Below are 17,890 nucleotides of genomic sequence, written 5' to 3'. Positions count from 1 at the left end.
AGGGCAGTGCCAGGTGAGTGTGGTGGGGTTCCACAGCACCCCAAACTGCACAGGGCAGTGCCAGGTGAGTGTGGTGGGGTTCCACAGCACCCCAAGCTGTGCAGGCTGTTGCAGGGGGGGGCATGTGGAACTGAGCCATCCAGGGGAATCACACTGTACCCCAGGTCCTGCAGGGCATGGCTAAGTTTCGGGGATTGTGTTGCACCCCGGGATGCACAGGACACTGCCAGGGCTGCCAGGGGTGACTTGGGGGTAGCAGGAGCAGTGGTGGTGCAGGGGAGCACTTAGAGAAGCCCAGACACAGCACTGGGGTGCAGAGCCTGGTGCTGCAGCAGCACAGCTGAGGAGGGCACAGGATGGGTCATGGGTAGCTCCTGCCCCCAAACCCACTCTGCTCCAGAGCCAAGACAAAAATGGAAGGACAGAAGGAAGGCAGGAAAGACAGGAAGATGCCGTCCTGCTGGGGACAGCTGTGGCTGGCAGCTCCAGGGGCTGGTGAACCCATGGATCCCATGTCCCCAGCAAAGGTGTGAGGCAGAATCTGCACAGGGGACACAGGTGACATGGGGACAGCCACTCCAGGGCTGGGATGGGCTGGGGCAGCTGCCACACTCCTTCCTCACTGATTTCACTTTCTCATCTGGGCTGGCCACATGGCTGTAATTTGGGGGTTGTAAATACCTCAGGGGAATTTTTACATTTTAAAAAAACTGTTTTCATTTAAATTAAAAGACACTCAAACATTTCTATTAGTATTAGAGGCTTATAAAACTTAAAACAAATGTTGAAACTAAACTACCAGGCAGCATCCACTTTGGGAAGCCCTCTGCATGTTTGACATGACCAGACTACCTATTGGCCAGTAAGTTTTAATTTTGTATGAGAGAGTCAGGGTGCCCAGTGTGGCAGGAGGGTGCTTGGTCTCCCTGGGGACCTGGAGGGGATGAAGGCTTGGAGTGATGAGGGTGAGGGTCTCAGCTCTGCTGACCTTTGTAGGAAGCAGGATCCTGATATTCCTGTCTCCATCCTGTCATCCCCTGGTGTCCTCCCCATGGCTGGTACCTGCCCCCAGCAACCTGAGTGATCCTGTCCCCACTGTCCCCACTGCCATCCCCACCATCCCCACTGTGCACAGTTCTGCTTTAACCTGGAAACAGTTAACCAGGCCGGGTTTAAAAAAAAAAAAAAAAAAAGATACGAGCCACTTATTAAAATGAATGTTTTACAATAAATTTGGCGAGAGGCCACCGACCTCAAATGAAAACCAGACAGGAGGACAGCAATGCTGCTTGCTGGCAGGGGCTTCCGGGACGTCTGTGCTTGCAGGCACCCACGAGGGCTGGGATGGGGTCCCAGTGGGGCTCACACCCATCCCACACCCTGGCCAGACATGCTGGTGTCCACAGCTGGTGACCCTGGAACAGAGTCCCAGCAGGTGCTGGTTCTCACTGATCAAATGGGTGCTCAGTGATTTGCTTGCCTGGGTGTGAAAAACACCCTTTTGGCCCCCCCAAAAAAAGAGATTTGGGGCTGTGGGCACAGGAGGAGACATCATGGGAATCCTCATCATTCCCCCTTGTCCCTGCTCTTCCCCCCCTTGGCAATGACCCTGATGCAATGGGGTCTCTGCTTTAACCTCGTGGGGCTGGTGTTGGGTTTCAGTGCCAGATGCCACTGGGGCTGGCCTGCTTGGGCTTTTGCCTATTAAATTTCAAAAAAACACCTTTTTGGGGGGGCTGGGGAGGAGAGGAAGGCTGGGATCGCCGTGCCAGGGGTCCCTGGCTGGGAGCCAGCCCTCCACACAACGTTCCTGCTATGCAGCCCCGGCTGATTTAGTTTTATTTTTCAAACACTGAGCAAAAGTCCCAGTGAGCTCTCAACATCATGATGGCCTGATGTACCCTCCATCCCCTTCCCAGCCCCCAGGAAAACTCACTTTGTAGTTAAATCCAGGGTTTTGGTGGTGTTTTGCAAGCACAGGCAGGTGCTACTCCTGGGCTGGCACTTGCACAAGTCTCATTAGTGTTAATTAATTACATGTCTGTGCCCTGTTGGGAAGCCAGGTAACCTTTTATATCAGGTGGCTGCATCATGGATGCACTAAATGGTGCCTAAAAGGTCTGCAGGATGGGGAGGGAAGAAGCATCTGCCATGCTCAGCCCTGATGTAGAGCAGCAGGGTCTGTGCTGGCATCATCCATCATCTGTCCCACCATCTCCAGTGGCTGTGGGGAGCCACCGTGGCAGTTCCCTCTGCCCAGACCCCTCACTGTGGTGCCTGGGGCTGACCCAAATCCCAGCATTTTGGCCACAGGGTCTGAGCTGGCTGTTTCCCTGAGCCACAGAGGCCCATTCACACATCTGTGAGCCACCACCGTGCTGCCATTGGCCACGCTGGGCTGTTTGAATGAGCTGACAAAGGGGGGAGGCTGGATCCCCAAGGGGAACCCAGGGGCTGAGTACCCAGGAGCATCCCAGGGTGCTGCAGTGGCATGAGGTGCAGGACAGCCCAAGCACTGCTCTCATCCCACCCCAAGAAGGTCTCCTGGCTGGGAGATGAAAGCAAGCTCCACAGTGAATGTCTCCTTGCCGGGAAGGCTCCTGGCTGGTGGTGGCTGGGGGAGAGCCAACGCCTTTTGTTGGTCCCTGGGCCTCCACTGTGGGGGTTGGCAAATTCACAGGAGAACAAAATGAAAATTCCTGCTCCCCCGTTGGTCGGTGCTGCTCAGAACTTGGCTTGGATCGGTCAAACCCACCACGCTGTCTTTTCCTGAGGCACTTGGCTGTGCTGGGAAGGCTTCAGCTCCTGCTACCCCCAGCCCTGCAGCCACAAACATCCGCATGAGGAGCCCTTTGGTCTGACACAGCCTCTCTGAGCATCCCTGAGTGAAGCCAGGAGCACCTATCCCAATATCTGTCCTGTCTCCCTCTCTCCCTCTTTGGCATTTGCAGGGGGAATCCAGACTGGCACCACTGTGGATGAGTTTTTGGAGGTTCTGTGTGACCCCAGCCCCAACTAAGGAAAGAGGGGTGTGAACCCCTTTGAGTTGCATGTTCCCATGCCATGAGCAGGGAAGATGCCAGGTCCTGACCTCTCAAAGCCACGGTAGTCATGCAGACCGTGGACTTTCCCAGGAGCCTTTCCTCCTCACCTTCCTCGAGGGGCAGATTGGGTGGTCATTGTGGAGCATCCCAGCTTTGCCCCAGCTCAGCTCCTCCCCAGCCCCATCCCCGTGGAGGGCTGACACAATGGAGGCAGTGGTGGCTCTGGAGCGGGGACAGCCCATTGTGTGGAGCTGCAGCCGCAGCCTCCTGTGAGCACACGGGATGCTCCTGGCAGCTCCCGACAGCCCCGCGCCAGGCTGGCATCACCCCGCGCCGGCACGGCCCTGGGAGGGAACATTTCTCTCAGAGACCACCGAGCCCGAGGGATGCTCTGAGTGCTCCGGGTCTGCCCTGGGCCGGTGCCACCATGGGTGGGCACAGCCAGGCAGTCTGAGCCCCCCGATGGCCCCGGCTCCCAGGGTGCGGGTGGGAAAGCGCAGCCAGAGGCCTCGGCGAGTCCCGCGCTGGCGCAGGCTCTCGAGGCTGTTTCTGGAGCAGTCGTGTCAGGGGACACTGATGGTGCCAGGCTCTGCGGTCTGGATCCTCAGGCAGGGCTGGGGCTGGGGCCAGGATGCTGGGGTGTATCCTGAGCCAGTGAGCCCAGCAGCAGGATGTGTCCGTGTCAGCTTCTCCAAAGGTCTGTCCACAGGCAGTTTCCACCCCTGGAGAAAGGTGGGTGAAGGCCACCATCTCTCACAGGTGCATGGGAGAATGGACAGGAATTTCTTGTGCTGCTCAGCCTACTCCCCTTACTCCCACCAGAGCTCTGTGGCCAAAGATGTTCTCCAGCCCCTTCCTGAAGTTTGACAGCATCCCACCAACCCTGCCTGCTCCTTCAGGGAATGTGGCTGCAATTAATTCATTAAATGCTTCCGCTGACGCAGGAGCTGGCTGTGCCAAAACACCATTCCTGGGGCCTGGCCTCAGCTGGGTGAGCGCTGTGCTGGGCTCTGCAGGAGCCTCTGACTGGAGCAGTAGCTTCTGATATGGTGGGAAGTGCTGGGACTCCTGAGCACATCAGAGCCCCAGGGCTTTGCCTGCAGCCCTGTGCATTTCACCAGCTTTCAACTTTCAGGGCATCCTCTCTAAATCCCAGCACAAGACTTGGCTGGCTGGTTCCTCACCTGGTGTCTCCAGCATCTGCTCCCCTTCTTCATTCTCTTCATTATCTTCTTTCTTTCTCTCTGTGACTTCCTGATCTTCTCCCTCTTGTGCATCTGGGTCTGGCAGCATGGCTGCCCTTGCTCCAGAGCCAACTGGAGACCCAGCTCTAAATCCACTCACTGCTCTTAGCAGTGAATTTGGTGGCTAATTCTGGGCTGGAACCTTCCCTAAGGAGTGCAGTGTCTCATGACATGGGGATCCTCCTTTTCACATTCTTTCTGTTCCCAGTACCCATCTAAGCATCATGTTCCCAGTGCATTTGCTGCACTAACAATGAGCTAAAAAAAAGCTTTAGTGCCACCACTGGGTTACCAGCACAGGCTGGACACATCCCCACTGGGATGCAGAGATGCTGCTGGCTCAGCCAGGACCTTTCTGGTTTGTTCTGGCTTTCAGCTGGACTTGCTGTGATGGGTGCTCAGACACCACACACCATCCAGGGTTGCAAGGGAAAAACCTCCTGGGCTCTGGGGGTGCAGCCAGTGCATGGAGCATCCCTGGGGCTGCAGCACTGCCGGGCAGGATCTTCCCAAAAGCTGGGTGTCTGTGTGGCTGGGGGCAGCAAACTGTGGTGCTGGGTGGTTTCTGGCTGGTGCAGAGGCAGCTCTATAACCATAAAACAGGCTGCTGCTGCCTGTCAGTGAGCACGGGCTAAGGCCCCCCCGGGACAGCCTTGGCCTCTTTCTTGGTCCAGGCTTTTGCTGCTCCTTTTTAGCAGAGACACTTTTCCCCCAGCAAAACTGGCAGCCTGTAAAAACGTGTCAGCGTTTCAGTTTTTTCACAATTAATGAGGTGAAACATCCTCGGAAACATTTTGCTGTAATGTTTCTCCAGTAGCTGGGACTTGCCCCTCTCTTAAATTTTTCATGTACGCCACTTGAGCCGAGAAAGTTTCCTTCGGACTCAGCACATTTGGACCCCCCCAGCTTCAACCTCCCCCTGGAGCCTTCAGCATTCCCAGGGTCTTTGCGAGGCTGGGGCTGGGCTGGAAGGGGAGCAGGGAGCAGCAGTGGGTCGGGATGAGGAGGTGGGAACCTGGGGCTGGCAGCCCTTGCTCCCTAGGGATACCCTGCCCCCCCTATCCATGGTTGTTCCCAAGATGGGTCTGGACCTCACAGCATCATGCCAAACAAAGCTGGGGCTGGCATCTTGTGGGCAGAGGTTGGCAGTCCCAAAGGGTCCTCACCTGGGTGCTGGGGTGAAACCATGCAGAAAATGGGAGTTTCACCAGTGTGGTTTTGCCCCCAAGCTGGTGCTGTGTCGGTCCTGTGCATCAGGCTGGGCTTGCTGGTGGGTGCAGGAAAGGCACCGTACCTGGGACTCAGCACATGTGGAGGGGCAGGTTCCTGGCTGCTTCTCAGCCTCCCAGGCTTTCCAAGATGATTTGGGGACATTAAAGACCTGTTGTGGTGTAGTCATCTCCCACCATCACTCCTGCAACAAACCCTGTCCTTCCTGTGCCCATGGGCAGTGACAAGTGCCCAGCTTCCCTCTGGCCTGTGGAGCATTCCTCCTGCTACCTCTCCTCCCTTCAAAGCCCTGGTAAAACTCCTCCTGGGCTCCCAGGCTGTTCCCAACTGCATCCCAAGGCAGGGCAGTATTGGAAGTAGCTGCTGGAAAGAGAGGTCATCTGCACTCGGCAGCCCTTGCAGCCTCAAATCACACCCTAGCTTCAGGTGTCTCAGCTGAAGGTTGTGGGATAAAAAGGAGCTGGAGTGGGCACACACCATGGAGGGGCAATTCCCAAACCCCAGAGCTTTGCTCCAGCTCGCTGCAGTCTGAGGGGAAACGCTTCCTCCCCATTGCATGATTTAGAGGAACAAGTTAAACAATTGCACATGAAACTTTGGCAGTCGTCATCGCTGGAGCTCTCCTCGCTTCCCCCGAGTGTATAAAGGGATGAAGGGAGTGCATGTTTACCGAGAGAGACCATGGGAGAAACGAAAGACATTGTTTTTCCAAAGGATTTCTTGGCTGTAAAAGACCTCCACCACCCTGCGGCTTCCCTGATGAAGGCCCAGCGTTAATTTGTTAAATCCACATCAAGTGCCCAGAGAACCCGTTGTTTATTTTTGCTAATTCAGCCGGCCGAGATCAAATTGGGGTTTTATTTGTTAAGGATAGACCTTAATTAATAAAAGCTATTTATTTGGCTAGAGCTGGCCGCAGCCTGAGGGTCAGATATGCCACGATCATTATTTCAAGTAAAACAAACCCAAAATGTCTCTCAACAGTTTGAAAAACGTAGAAACTTAGAGGGCTGAATTTATTTGTCTTAGGAAGAATTTACAGCTAATTCCCTCCAGGCTATTTCAACCCTTAAATTATACCCAAGAAGAAAAAAGGAGGAAAAAAATGCCATTCCAGGCGTAGCAGGGAAGTAAATGGTACAGCAGATTTGATCATTTTGGCTGGGGGGGGTGTGAAAAATTTAAAGCTTAAAGGGTCTTTGGCAAACTGCTCGCAAATAAATGGAACGTGTGAAATAATTTAATGACAGAAAACTGTTTAGGGCCATGGGGGCTGCGGTGCAATGGAAAATGAAACACGTTGGAGGAGATGTAGCCTGGGCTTTTTGCGTGAGAGGGTTGAACTTGCTGCCTTGTGACCTGAAAAGCAGGGGTATTTGCACCCCAAAGCCAAGTGCTAGAGTTGGACTTGGGAAAACTTGTCCCAGGATGTGGTGTTACTCATGGGGAAAGGGGTTTGCAGCATCACCTGGGGAAGAGAGAGCTGGCAGCTGGCTGAAGTGACCATCTGGGGGTAGCAGGGATGGTGCTGGGCACACACCGCGCTCTGGATGAGCATCCAGCAAAGAAACCCCCCAAACTGGGTGTCAGGGGGGAGGCTGAGCATGGCTGGCAATAAAGCCCATCCCTGAAAGACATGCCAAGGATCCCTGTCCGTGTTTCGGGGGCTCAGGCGAGTGAGCTGCTGGGATTGTCAGTGCTGCTTGGTCTGGATCACAGCTGCCCTGAGGCCATTTGCTGTGTGCTAAAGGAGCTCATAAGTCAAAACCAAAGTCTTGGTGGAAGTTGAGTGAAAATTACCTCTTTACAGTGCTCAACAGCAGCTGTGGGAGGTTGGGGGTCCTGCCAGTGTAAGGGCCCCCCTTGGCAAACCCAGCACCAAGAATGAGACCTGCTGAGTCTTTCCTATGTAGAACTAATGGAAGCAAAGAGGGAAAAGGCAAGAGTCAGAGAAGGGGGCTGGGTTGGTGCCCAGCTGAACCAGCACGGCTCTGACCCAGGGTTGGTGTTGCCTTTGCAAATGGGGCAGCACCTGTCACCCCCAAGTTCTCAGTGTGACACAGTCCAGGCTTGCCAGCATTGGTGATCCCACAGGGAGAAGGGTTTTGGGTGACTCCAGTACCCCACGACATCTGTAGGGCACAGTACTGCTCCCAGGCTGTCTGCAGCTTTTGAGCAGCCCAGAGAGCAGGGCAGAACAGCCCAGAGAGGGGGCTGGAGGTTACCCAGGCCACATCCAGCACCCTAAAACTCATCCACATCATGGGTGAAAAGTCTCCTGTCTCTCCTAACACTCTTAGGCAATTTAAGGCTTTTTTTGTGATGCACATTGGGCCCATCCTGCTCTGTGAAAAGCCCCCGTGTCTCCCTCTCCCCATCCTCCCCCGCATGTCATCTTTCGTTATTCAGTAATGTTATCCCCCCTGTATTCCCCCTTTCCCTGCATTTCTTTTCCTTTCAGCGGAAATTGTAATCAGTGGAAGATAAATACAGGGAAGGTGGCTGGGGGGAAGGCTCAGGAGCCCCTCTGACCTCAGGGCTGGCCAACCAAACTGGTCTCTGCAGCCCAAATGAACCCCCAAATTATACCTGACAAAGGCAAGGGTTTGGCTTTCTCCACAACCTCCCCAAGCACTGCTTTGGGACAGAACAGTGATGGTGGGAAGCTGATTTAAATCTGTACAAATACAAACTCTTATTTCTGGAAGCCCATCAGGCTGGGGAACTGGTTTCCAATTCCTCCATCAGGATGTCAGCAGGTCTGATTAAATCCAAGTCCCACTGATGGCAGTGAGAGGACAGGGTGTCTTCAGGGGACACGACTTATCCCCCTTCCCATTCCTTCTCTGATGCCACAGAGAACTTAGGCTTGCTCATTTTTGGGAAGCTGATTTGGGGTTACTAAAGCATCTCTGATAGAAGAAATCCAGGCTGACTGTACATTGTAAACCTGTCAGACACTCACCACCAGCAATTAGGGTGGCATTTGCCTGGTCCCACAAGCCTGAAATGCCTGAGCTAACGACGAAAAGATGTTACCAAGGCTCATCCCTAAGAACAGGATCCAGGCAGGCACTCCATGTGTGAAGCTGCCTCCCTGCCATACAGAGATGGCCTGGAAAAGCAGCAATAGGGGCTGAACAAAATGCCCCAAAGCCAGCATAGCCCAGGGTTTGGATGTCTCCAAAAACCCAGGAACCTCTGACACTTGGACACATCCTGATCCAACCCCAGTCCTAAACCTCGATCCCAGCATGACTGCCAGCTCCATATGGGAAGCACTCAGCACCACTTGTCTCCTGTGGCTGTTTAGCTCTTCCTTCTGTGGTTTTGGGGAGATAAAGACCAGCCAGAAATGTGGCCAAATCCTACAGAACTGGAATGAGAATTAATTTTAAAAAACTTTCCTCCTCCTCCTTTCTTTCGGCCAAATTAGAGTGGTGAGAGAAATCATCAGTATGGAAAAGTCCTGTAAGCAGGTTTAAATTGAGGATGAAGTCAAAGAGGGTTTATAAATTTTATTTTTACATTTCCCAGGGTTCTGTTGAAATCATTGCCAGTTTGGTGAGGTGCAGTGGGTGCCCTTATGACTACACCTTTTGAACCAAACCCTGATCTACCTTTTCCCCAGAAGCCCTGTGGCATGGTCATAAATCCACAAGGAAACCTCTCACCCTGTTACATCCTGTAGCTCTTTCCCAGTCTGATGGTTCCCATTTCAGTCCCAAGCTCCCAGAAAACTCAGGGACAACCATGGCTGGACTTCATGTATTTTAATCCAGCGGCTCATTAGCTCGCTGAAGGAAAACAGGACCAAAAAAGGAGTTTAACTAAAAGGGGCAACTGGAAAGCAGAGACTGGCAGAACATTTGAAGCTGGAGGAACAAGTGCTGGAGGGAATTCTGAGAATTTTATTTGTGAGCCTTTAAACACAATTGGTGGCAAAAGGCAGCCTGTGGTTTCCTGGCTGGGGAAAGGGTCTCAAAACCACACATACTTCAGGCACTGTCCATCGTGTCTTCACCCAACCAAGAAGGCCACGTCCAAATACAAGATCACAGATTGTTGATGGTCAGCCAAGGCCAAGTTGCACCTATGGCACAATAAAAGACCCAGAGAAATGCCAGTGGCTGCAGAGAGGCCTTGGAAGAATGGTGTAGCTGGGCACATCCCTAGGACTTGATGAAAATCTTTTTGTTGGACGTTTCATGGCTTGAATTATTCAGAGTTAAGGTGTAAAAAGCTTTTCTGGCCTTAAAAATCTTGGAAGCTTCCTCCTGCTCAACAGCTTAATGGTGTTTTGAAACAGCAAAGTTAATATCCCTTCCAGTAGATTTTGTTTGTTTCTCAAGCATTATCTGAAAATGCTGCACTTGTTAAATATCACAATTATTATTATTAGCAAGTGTTTAATTTGTGAGCACACTTAGGGAGTGGTGAGCTCTGCCACCCTGACCTCTGCAATGAGATAGAGCAGAAAGCCTCAACATACCCCTGCCATGAATCAGAATGTCATAAACTTATTAACATTTCCAATAATTCCAAAATGCTTTCCCACCAGTAGGTACAGATTGGATCCAGATGCTTTATTAACAGAAAGAATCATTAACCAGTACCTCCACAAGGGAGAATGACAGTGAGTCGTGCTCCCCACGAAGCCTTTGCAGGCAGCTGACTGGGTGTCTCGGAAAAAAGCTTCATAAACTTGCCCAAACCTTATGATATTAGTGACAAAGAAGAGATTAATCTCAGCCTGGCTGACAGCCCAAGATCAATACTGAGAAACCAGACTACACCCTCAGCTTCATGTTTCCATGAGCCAGCAAAGCCAGAAATAAACACTGCGGAGGCTGAGCCCTGCGAGACGTGGTGCCGCTCGTTTTGAGCTCTGAAGACCAGGACTGGAAGAGCAGATGCTTGGCTGCAGTCCTGTGTCACCTTGGGGACATGCCACAGCTGGGGCCCTGGGGCCTCGGGGGGTGTTGGAGGTGGGAGCTGAGACCCACGTCTTGGGGGTGTTTTGGTGCTGAGTTTTCATCACCATTCATGAAAGTTTGACTTAACTAGCAAGAAGCAAGAGCTTCTTAGCAAGAGCTGAGCTCCTGCTTGGATCAAGTGCAGCCCCAGAATACACTGAGACTGGTATTCAAAATCAGGTCCACATGGTTTCAGCCAGATGTGAAACCACCACAGACCTTGGTGGTTGGTAAATTTTGGGGTTAACCCTAAGCTCCAACAAGTCCCCAAAAAAAAGTTTTGATTCTCACGGACATCACAAGGTTGCACATATGCAGCTCCCCACAGAACCCCAGGTGCCTGGAGGGAGCATGGCTGGCACACAGCAGGACACTACAGACCTGGAGGGCTTGAGCTTGGCTGGGCCAGGGGTCTCACATGGGTCTGTGTGGGACTTATGTGGTTCATGAGGTCTCATGTGGCTCCTGTTCTTCCCCCACAGGCGAGAGCCTGAGCCCAAGCTGTGGGGCAGCCAAGAGGAAGAAGAAGCAGAGGAGGAACCGCACCACCTTCAACAGCAGCCAGCTGCAGGCTCTGGAGAGGGTTTTTGAGAGGACGCACTACCCCGATGCCTTTGTACGGGAGGAGCTGGCGAGAAGGGTCAACCTCAGTGAGGCCAGAGTCCAGGTGAGCACAGGTTTGTGTGGGAGAAAACAACACCCTCTGCCTCGCCCCCAGGCAGGAGCAGGGACTTTCCCCTCCTTTGTTTCATCCTGCACATCCCCATGACCCACAGGACAGATGCTTGGGACATCCCTGCTCCCACTGACCACCTCTCACCCTTGTCACAGGTGTGGTTTCAGAACCGGAGGGCCAAGTTCCGCCGTAATGAGAGGGCGATGCTGGCCAACAGATCGGCATCGCTGCTCAAATCCTACAGCCAAGAAGCAGCCATTGAGCAGCCCATGGCACCACGACCCACTGCACTGACCCCGGAGTATCTCTCTTGGACCAGCACCTCCCCATACAGGTAGGTGGAGGTCCTGGAGGAGCTGGGGAGGAGGTGGCCGTGGGACAGAGCTGCCTAGAGACCACTCCAGTGCTGCAGGAATACAGCCCTGTGCCACTGCTGGGGATTTGGGGAGTTTTATGAGGCCGAAAGGAGCTCATCTGACTTGGCTTTGGGAACCATTTCAACTTTGAGCATCTGCTGCCCAACGCTGAGCAGGCTTCTCTGTCTCCTTGCACTTCGGGGTTGGAGCAGGCACCCTGGTCCTCGCAAGGGATTTTCTTGGCCTCATGCTGACCCTTCCCACATCTCAGCACAGGAGGTGGCATGGGTCCCTTCTGGTTCCCAGCTGTTCATATTCAGCCATCACATCCAAAAGCACAAAGCAGGGCCTCCTGGTGCATAGTTTGAGGGGTTCCCACATCCATCCAAGCACATAAAAATGCCGAAGCCTTGGCTGTTCTTGTGAGAGATCTCCAAGAGGGAACAGCCAGCCTGGCCTGGGAAGCCAGCAGAACTACAAAGGGCATGGGGACTTCTCCATGGGCCATTGCCTCATTCCTCCCTGCTCCCTCCCTGCAGCACTGTGCCCTCCTACAGCTCCAGCGGGACCGCAACGCCCACCCAAGGGGTGAACATGGCCAACAGCATCGCCAGCCTGCGCCTCAAAGCCAAAGAGTTCAGCCTCCATCAGAATCAGGTGCCGACCGTGAACTGAGCAGGGCAAACCCCATCCCATGGCCTCCTCCAGGATACAGCGTGGAGCTCCTGTGCCGGTCCAGGACAAATCTGCCACCTGCCCAGCACACATGCCACTCATCCAATGTCTCAGCATCTTCTCTCCTCTTCCCTTCCCTTCTGAAGGTAGAGTCAGTCCCAGGCTGAAGTGGCACATAATTATAGCCACATATGGAGCGAACTTGGTTAGAAACTTGCTTTTCCGCACACCCTCATAATAACGGCTATATATACACACATACCCCCCACACGCTCTTTGAGGACAAACAGATTTGCCAAGGGAACAAGAATTTGCTTCCAAACATGGAAGGATCTTGGACTATTGGATTTGACCAATTTGGGTATCTTGCCCAGAGAGCCAAAGAGTTATTGGGTCTTCTCCCGCAGGGACAGTGTGGGAGGATCACGAGCCCCCCTTTCCACCAGGCTGTGACTTGCGGCGCTCAACTGTGTGTGCCAAAGCTGATCCATGTATCCGTTTCTTTGTGCAACCCTAGCCACAGTGTGGGGTTTGGGACTTCCCAAAGTTTGGGCCTTTGGGAAGCTGATGGCTCACCCATGCCATGGCCAGTCTCAGCCAGCCCTCTGTACTGTGCTGCCTGCATTTAGGAGCTGCCTATGCTGATGGCATCGGGCTTTGTCCCTTCCCAGAGGGGCGAGCAGAGCATCTCAACAGAGCCGCCTGGAGCCTGTGAGCTCTCCCATGAGCTGGGGATGCATCGGCAATCCCCAAGCAGGCACTGCTGCCCTGCCTCGGTGGATTTGCCAGCGATTCTGCAGAGCCCCAGGTCATTGAACCATCCCAGGGAATGAGAAAATTGGAAAAAGCTGTTGGGTTTCAGCTGAGTAGGCGGCTCCCAGCGCTTCGTGCCAACGAAGGCTTCGCCTTCCGGAGGCACAGCCTCCCCGTCGGCAGCTTGCAGATGTGCTCGGGGGTCTGGGGCCGGCAGCTCCATGGGGGGAGGCTTTTTTGGTTTTGCAGAGAGGAAATGGTTTCCCCCTCATCCCACCCTGCTGTGCAGCCTAATGAGGTTCCAAGGTGGGATGTGCAGGGGGATGGACACGGGGTGGGCAGCCTGGCCCTAATCCCTGGGACTGAACTGCCTCCACATTCCCCTGCCAGTTCCACGGCCAGAGTGGTGGAGGTGTGGTGTCCCTGTGGACAAAACCCGCTGGAAACCAGATCACCCTTTCCTCACCCACTGGAAAGAGCCACCAGCCAAGCATGGGGACACCACCAGCTCAGAGGGGTGGCCTGGACAGAGAAGACAGCCCTACTCCCCTAGAAGGGGTTGGTTTGGGGGCTGCAGCAATAGATCTGAGGACAAATAGAGCAATTGCTGAGGTGCCTCCTCCAGCCAAACATCCTCTGGTTGGTGACACTGAGGCTGAAAGTGGCACAGTTACAAAGTGCCCACCTGAGTCCCCACAGCTCCCAACTTTCCACTGGGGCTTTCACTGCAGCTGCATGTGCCACCCAGTGGCTGTGACACCAGGGCCTTCTGCTGCACCCCAGGCAATGCCAGCATGAGGGGGAGTCACCCAGCACCCAGAGATGGAGACCTGATGGGAGAACCATCTCCTCTCTCTGGGTGTGAACCAGCCCCTCCATCCTGCCTCCAGCCCCTGCCTTCTCTGCTCTACAGTGCAGCCCCCAGTTGGGAACAGCAACCTTGTCCTCAAGCTTGGCAGGCAGAGAGCAGGCACAGCCTGACTGACACTGTCCACCTCATCCAGGGAGCAGTGTCACCCGAAACACCCACTCTCTGTATTTCCAGGGCTGGTATCCCTCCCATTTGTCATGCCAGAAGAAGAGCACACAGCTCCCCACAGCTCTGTGCAGAGACCTGCCAAGGCAGGGGGAATAGGGATCCACTGTGGATCAAATCATCCACCCTGAGAAACACTGCTTGGGGCAGGAGGAGGGGGCCAGGGGGGTCCTATTCCCATGGAAAGCACAGGGCTCTTTTTTCAGTTATACAAGATGAAACCACAGGGATATAAATGTCGCTGCCTCTTTGAGAACATTAATGAAAATAAACCCATTTAATAGTTTGCAGATGCTGTTTCTGTAAACCTAAAAAAAGCAGGGAATAAATATTTCTTCACTAAATATCTATATGTATATATATATTTGAAAACATTTGCTCCTAATCTTAGGGCCCCTCCTTTGCTGTGCTTTTGGCAGCTTATCACAGCTTGTCAGTCAATACTGAACTCACCAAGAAGAGATACAAATTGCACCCATGGAGGGGGTAGCAGGACCGAGGGATTATTGTAATCTAAGCTCTCTCTCACCCTTTCTATTTGTACATTTCAATTACTTGTAACAAGATCTATGGTGGATTTGTTTTTTTCTTCTGCATGTCTGTGTTTTGGAAATTTTTGTAAGGTTTTTGTAAAAACAACTCTTGTGAAATAATGGAGGAATAAATATTTTACTGAGTAGAGATGTGTCAGTGCATGTGATAGGGACCTGAGTCTTCCATCACCTACCACTGTGGTTCCCCCACCTTCCCTGGACCAGCAGCCTGGGCAGAAATTGAATTAAGAGGCAGCAAGGAGGGTCAAATTCTGCACAGAAATTGAGCTGAAAGAAACCAAAGGGTAGAAATAAACCATCCGATTGTAGAGCGCTTTCCGGGGAGCAAAGGCCCACAGGTCCAGAGCAGGCACTAAGCACCCAAAACAGGAGGATTCAGTGGTCAGGAAAAGGTGATACCAAATAATTGAGGCAGCCAAAGGTAAGCAGGGCTCCAGGAGCTCACAGTGCTGAGCTATCAAGCATCAGATTTAATGCAATGTGGAGAGGTGTGAAGATGCGCCCCAGGGAAACTGCCCAGCACATGCTCAGACTGAAAGGCAGCGAGTCAAGTGGCAGAAATTGCTAGGAAATTATTAGAGAGCAAGACAGAAAGTGTCCTCACAGCACGAAAAAAGCCTGAAGCCCATCGCAGCAAGGTATTGTGGAGATCAAAGTTATTGTGTGTTCAGAGAGGGTGAGAAAGTTAATGGTGGGTGGGTGTGTGTTGGTGCAATGTGGCAAGGATTCAACTGCCTGAGAAGAAAACTGCTGCTCTGCTGACTGATTTCCAGGAGCTGGGAGAGCTGGGACACATGGGTTTCCCTTGTTTCTTTTACTTGCCTTCACATCCTGAATTGCAGCAGCCTCCAGTCAGGCCAGCTCACATCGTGTCACTTACAGGATGTCTCTGTCACCTCCTCCTCCCCAGGCCATCCCCAATATCCCCTCACAGCCAGGGGAACCACAATGCTATCCCATGCACCCAGAGAGGCTCAGCTCCACAAGGACCACAGGATCAGCTCCGTCCCAGCAGCAACCTTTGTCCCTCCCATCACTGGTGGCTGTTGGGACACGTGGATCCTGTGGATGGCAAGGCTGAGGGAGGAAGGACCCCTAAACAATGCATCCCAGATTTCCCTAGAGGGGAACAAGGCTCACCCCACATCATCCCTGCAGCACCCAGTCTCCATATTGGACATCACCCCAGGCCCACCATGGTCCCACACACCTGACCATCCCTGCCAAACTGCTCTGCTGCTGCTTTGTAACCACTTATTTATTAATTCAGTAAGTGGCTTGTAGATCATTAAGGCAAATTGTCCAACCTCATGAATAAAGAATATCACCCAAGCAGCATCCTCATGTCCTCAGCATGCGGCCAGTGCAGAGCATCCCTCTGGAGATCATCCAGCCCCAAGTCAAAAGACCCTTGGAAGTGATGAACTTACAGATGCCAGGGCAGATTCCTCTAGTGACTCATAACTGTTGAGTGCTGGAAATATGTCACTTATTTCCTGCCTGAAGTGTCCCAACTTCAGTTCATCTTCCACTAGAGCAGAAGGTCTCAACCCATGGTCAGTCAGCTCCCAGGAGCTGATGGGCATCTGAGGGGTCTCAAACGAGGGGACAGACAAGTGTGGAGAGCTGTAGCTCACCTGGCAGGGTCTGCACTCCACAGGGGAGGGAGGTACAGGGGTAAGGCTGTCAATAAAGAGGAGCTCAAAGGCATTGTGCAACCTCTGCTCTTCCAAGACAGGGGCATTTTTCATCCCAGGAAGGGCACATCCTTCACCAGTAGTAATTTCAGCAGGAGAGCTGGTCTCCATCCATGCACTACAACTTTGGGAGGGGAGAAGATTGCAAAGACATTTGCAAAATGTTTCCTTCCTCAAAGCAGTTCGTTTTCAACTAGGTGATTCCAAAAGGGCGGGTCTCAGGTGATGGGAGGATCTTTCTGGACCCCCTTTCCTTGTTTCTGACCCCACAGCCTGACACTTGTGCATGAATTGCTGACTGATGAAAAGTTGAAGTTTGCCCCTAGAATATTTTAATGAGAACAATTTTGTGTTGTCATCAGCATCGGCTGCTACAGCAGCAAGACAAAACAGAGCTCACATTTTCCAGCTCACAGGGCACCCGCCTGGTTATCCCATCCAGAATGATTTACAGACATATCGTGGTTACAGTATCCTTTCCCACTATGCTTGTGCTGCTGAGCCCTTCTCCCTCTGGTGGCAACGGGAAGGTCTGAAGACCCTCAGAGTTCTGCTGGCACCATCTACAAACTGCAGAAACACATGTTCCTGTGAGAGCAACGTGCCACCTCCCAGCAGCCGAGCCCCTCCTGCCCTTCGGAGCGATGCTCCTGTCCTGGGGGTTGCCATGCTCACCCCAAACTCTCCATATGGAAGGAGCATCTCCTCCCTGCAGCAGATATTTTGTTCGCTGCTGCTTCTTTCCAACCCCACAGGGACAGAACATAAGGCAACAGAGAATCTGGATGGTAGCTATGCACAGGGGTTGTAATTCTTTAGAATTACTGGGGGAAAAGGAAGGAAGCAAAGGTTCCTTTTGTAGCTGGTGTCACAAAGCCCGGGAAGAGTTATCAGGTATAGAGAAGAACTATTGCATGGAGATGCACAGCGTTACATCCATCCAGCACAACTTCAGAAGCAGGGGAAGATTGCAAGGACGTTTGCAAACTGCTTCCGTCTTGAAACCAGTCTGTTTTCAACTAGGTGACTCCCAAAGAGCAAGCCTGAGGTGATGGGAGGGTCTCCTGCCTGCTTTGGAGAGGCTGATGAGCACTGGAGCAGACACCAGCCTCCTCCCCTCGACCCGTTCCCCAAGGAATGGCACCCACCCTCCATCCCAAACACCTCCATGCGCACCCCCAGCTCTCTGGCCAGACGGGGGCGAAGGGTCCGTGTGTGCGGGTCCCCGGGCAGGGTGCCCGTGTCCCCCCGCAGGGTCCCGCAGCCACACGAGGGTGCTGCAGCCCCGCGCAGCGCAGCCCCCATTGCGCTGCTCTGCTCCGCACCCGGCCGGGGCTCGCCCCCACGGCTCAGGCAGGGGACGTGTCCCAGCTCAGCCCCACAGCAGGGTTAGAAAACGCCCGCTGGAAAAAGCCAACTTCATCCTCACGCATCAGAGAGCAGCAGGGAAGCACCGCTGTCTTCTCCAGGGGACTCACTTGTAGAGCTGGATCCTCTCATTCTCTCTACAAGTCACAGGAATCTCAATTCCTCAAGAGGAATAATGGGATTTGTGCAACAAAATCCCATCTGCTGCAGGGAATGGGAGATTTTGAGAGGGTGGAAGAGTGATCTGTGTTTAAGGAGAGCTGCCCAAGGAGGAATCTTGG

General features: G+C 53.1%; 1 protein-coding gene across 1 annotated transcript in view; it reads left to right on the top strand.

The window, feature by feature from the left end:
- The window catches only part of PRRX2 (paired related homeobox 2), a 23,321-nt gene extending 8,652 nt beyond the window's left edge, over nucleotides 1-14,669 (top strand). The window contains exons 2-4 of the mRNA XM_015644873.2: nucleotides 10,977-11,161; nucleotides 11,326-11,504; nucleotides 12,066-14,669. Of these exons, the coding sequence (XP_015500359.1) occupies nucleotides 10,977-11,161; nucleotides 11,326-11,504; nucleotides 12,066-12,201 (500 nt within the window). The 3' untranslated portion in view covers nucleotides 12,202-14,669. The remainder of the gene's footprint in view (nucleotides 1-10,976; nucleotides 11,162-11,325; nucleotides 11,505-12,065) is intronic.
- Nucleotides 14,670-17,890: the final 3,221 nt, after the last annotated feature.

Source organism: Parus major, chromosome 17 (assembly GCF_001522545.3).
Source record: "Parus major isolate Abel chromosome 17, Parus_major1.1, whole genome shotgun sequence".
Taxonomy (NCBI): domain Eukaryota; kingdom Metazoa; phylum Chordata; class Aves; order Passeriformes; family Paridae; genus Parus; species Parus major.
The sequence above is the reverse complement of the archived record's forward strand: the minus strand, read 5'-3'. Positions and strand labels throughout refer to the sequence as shown.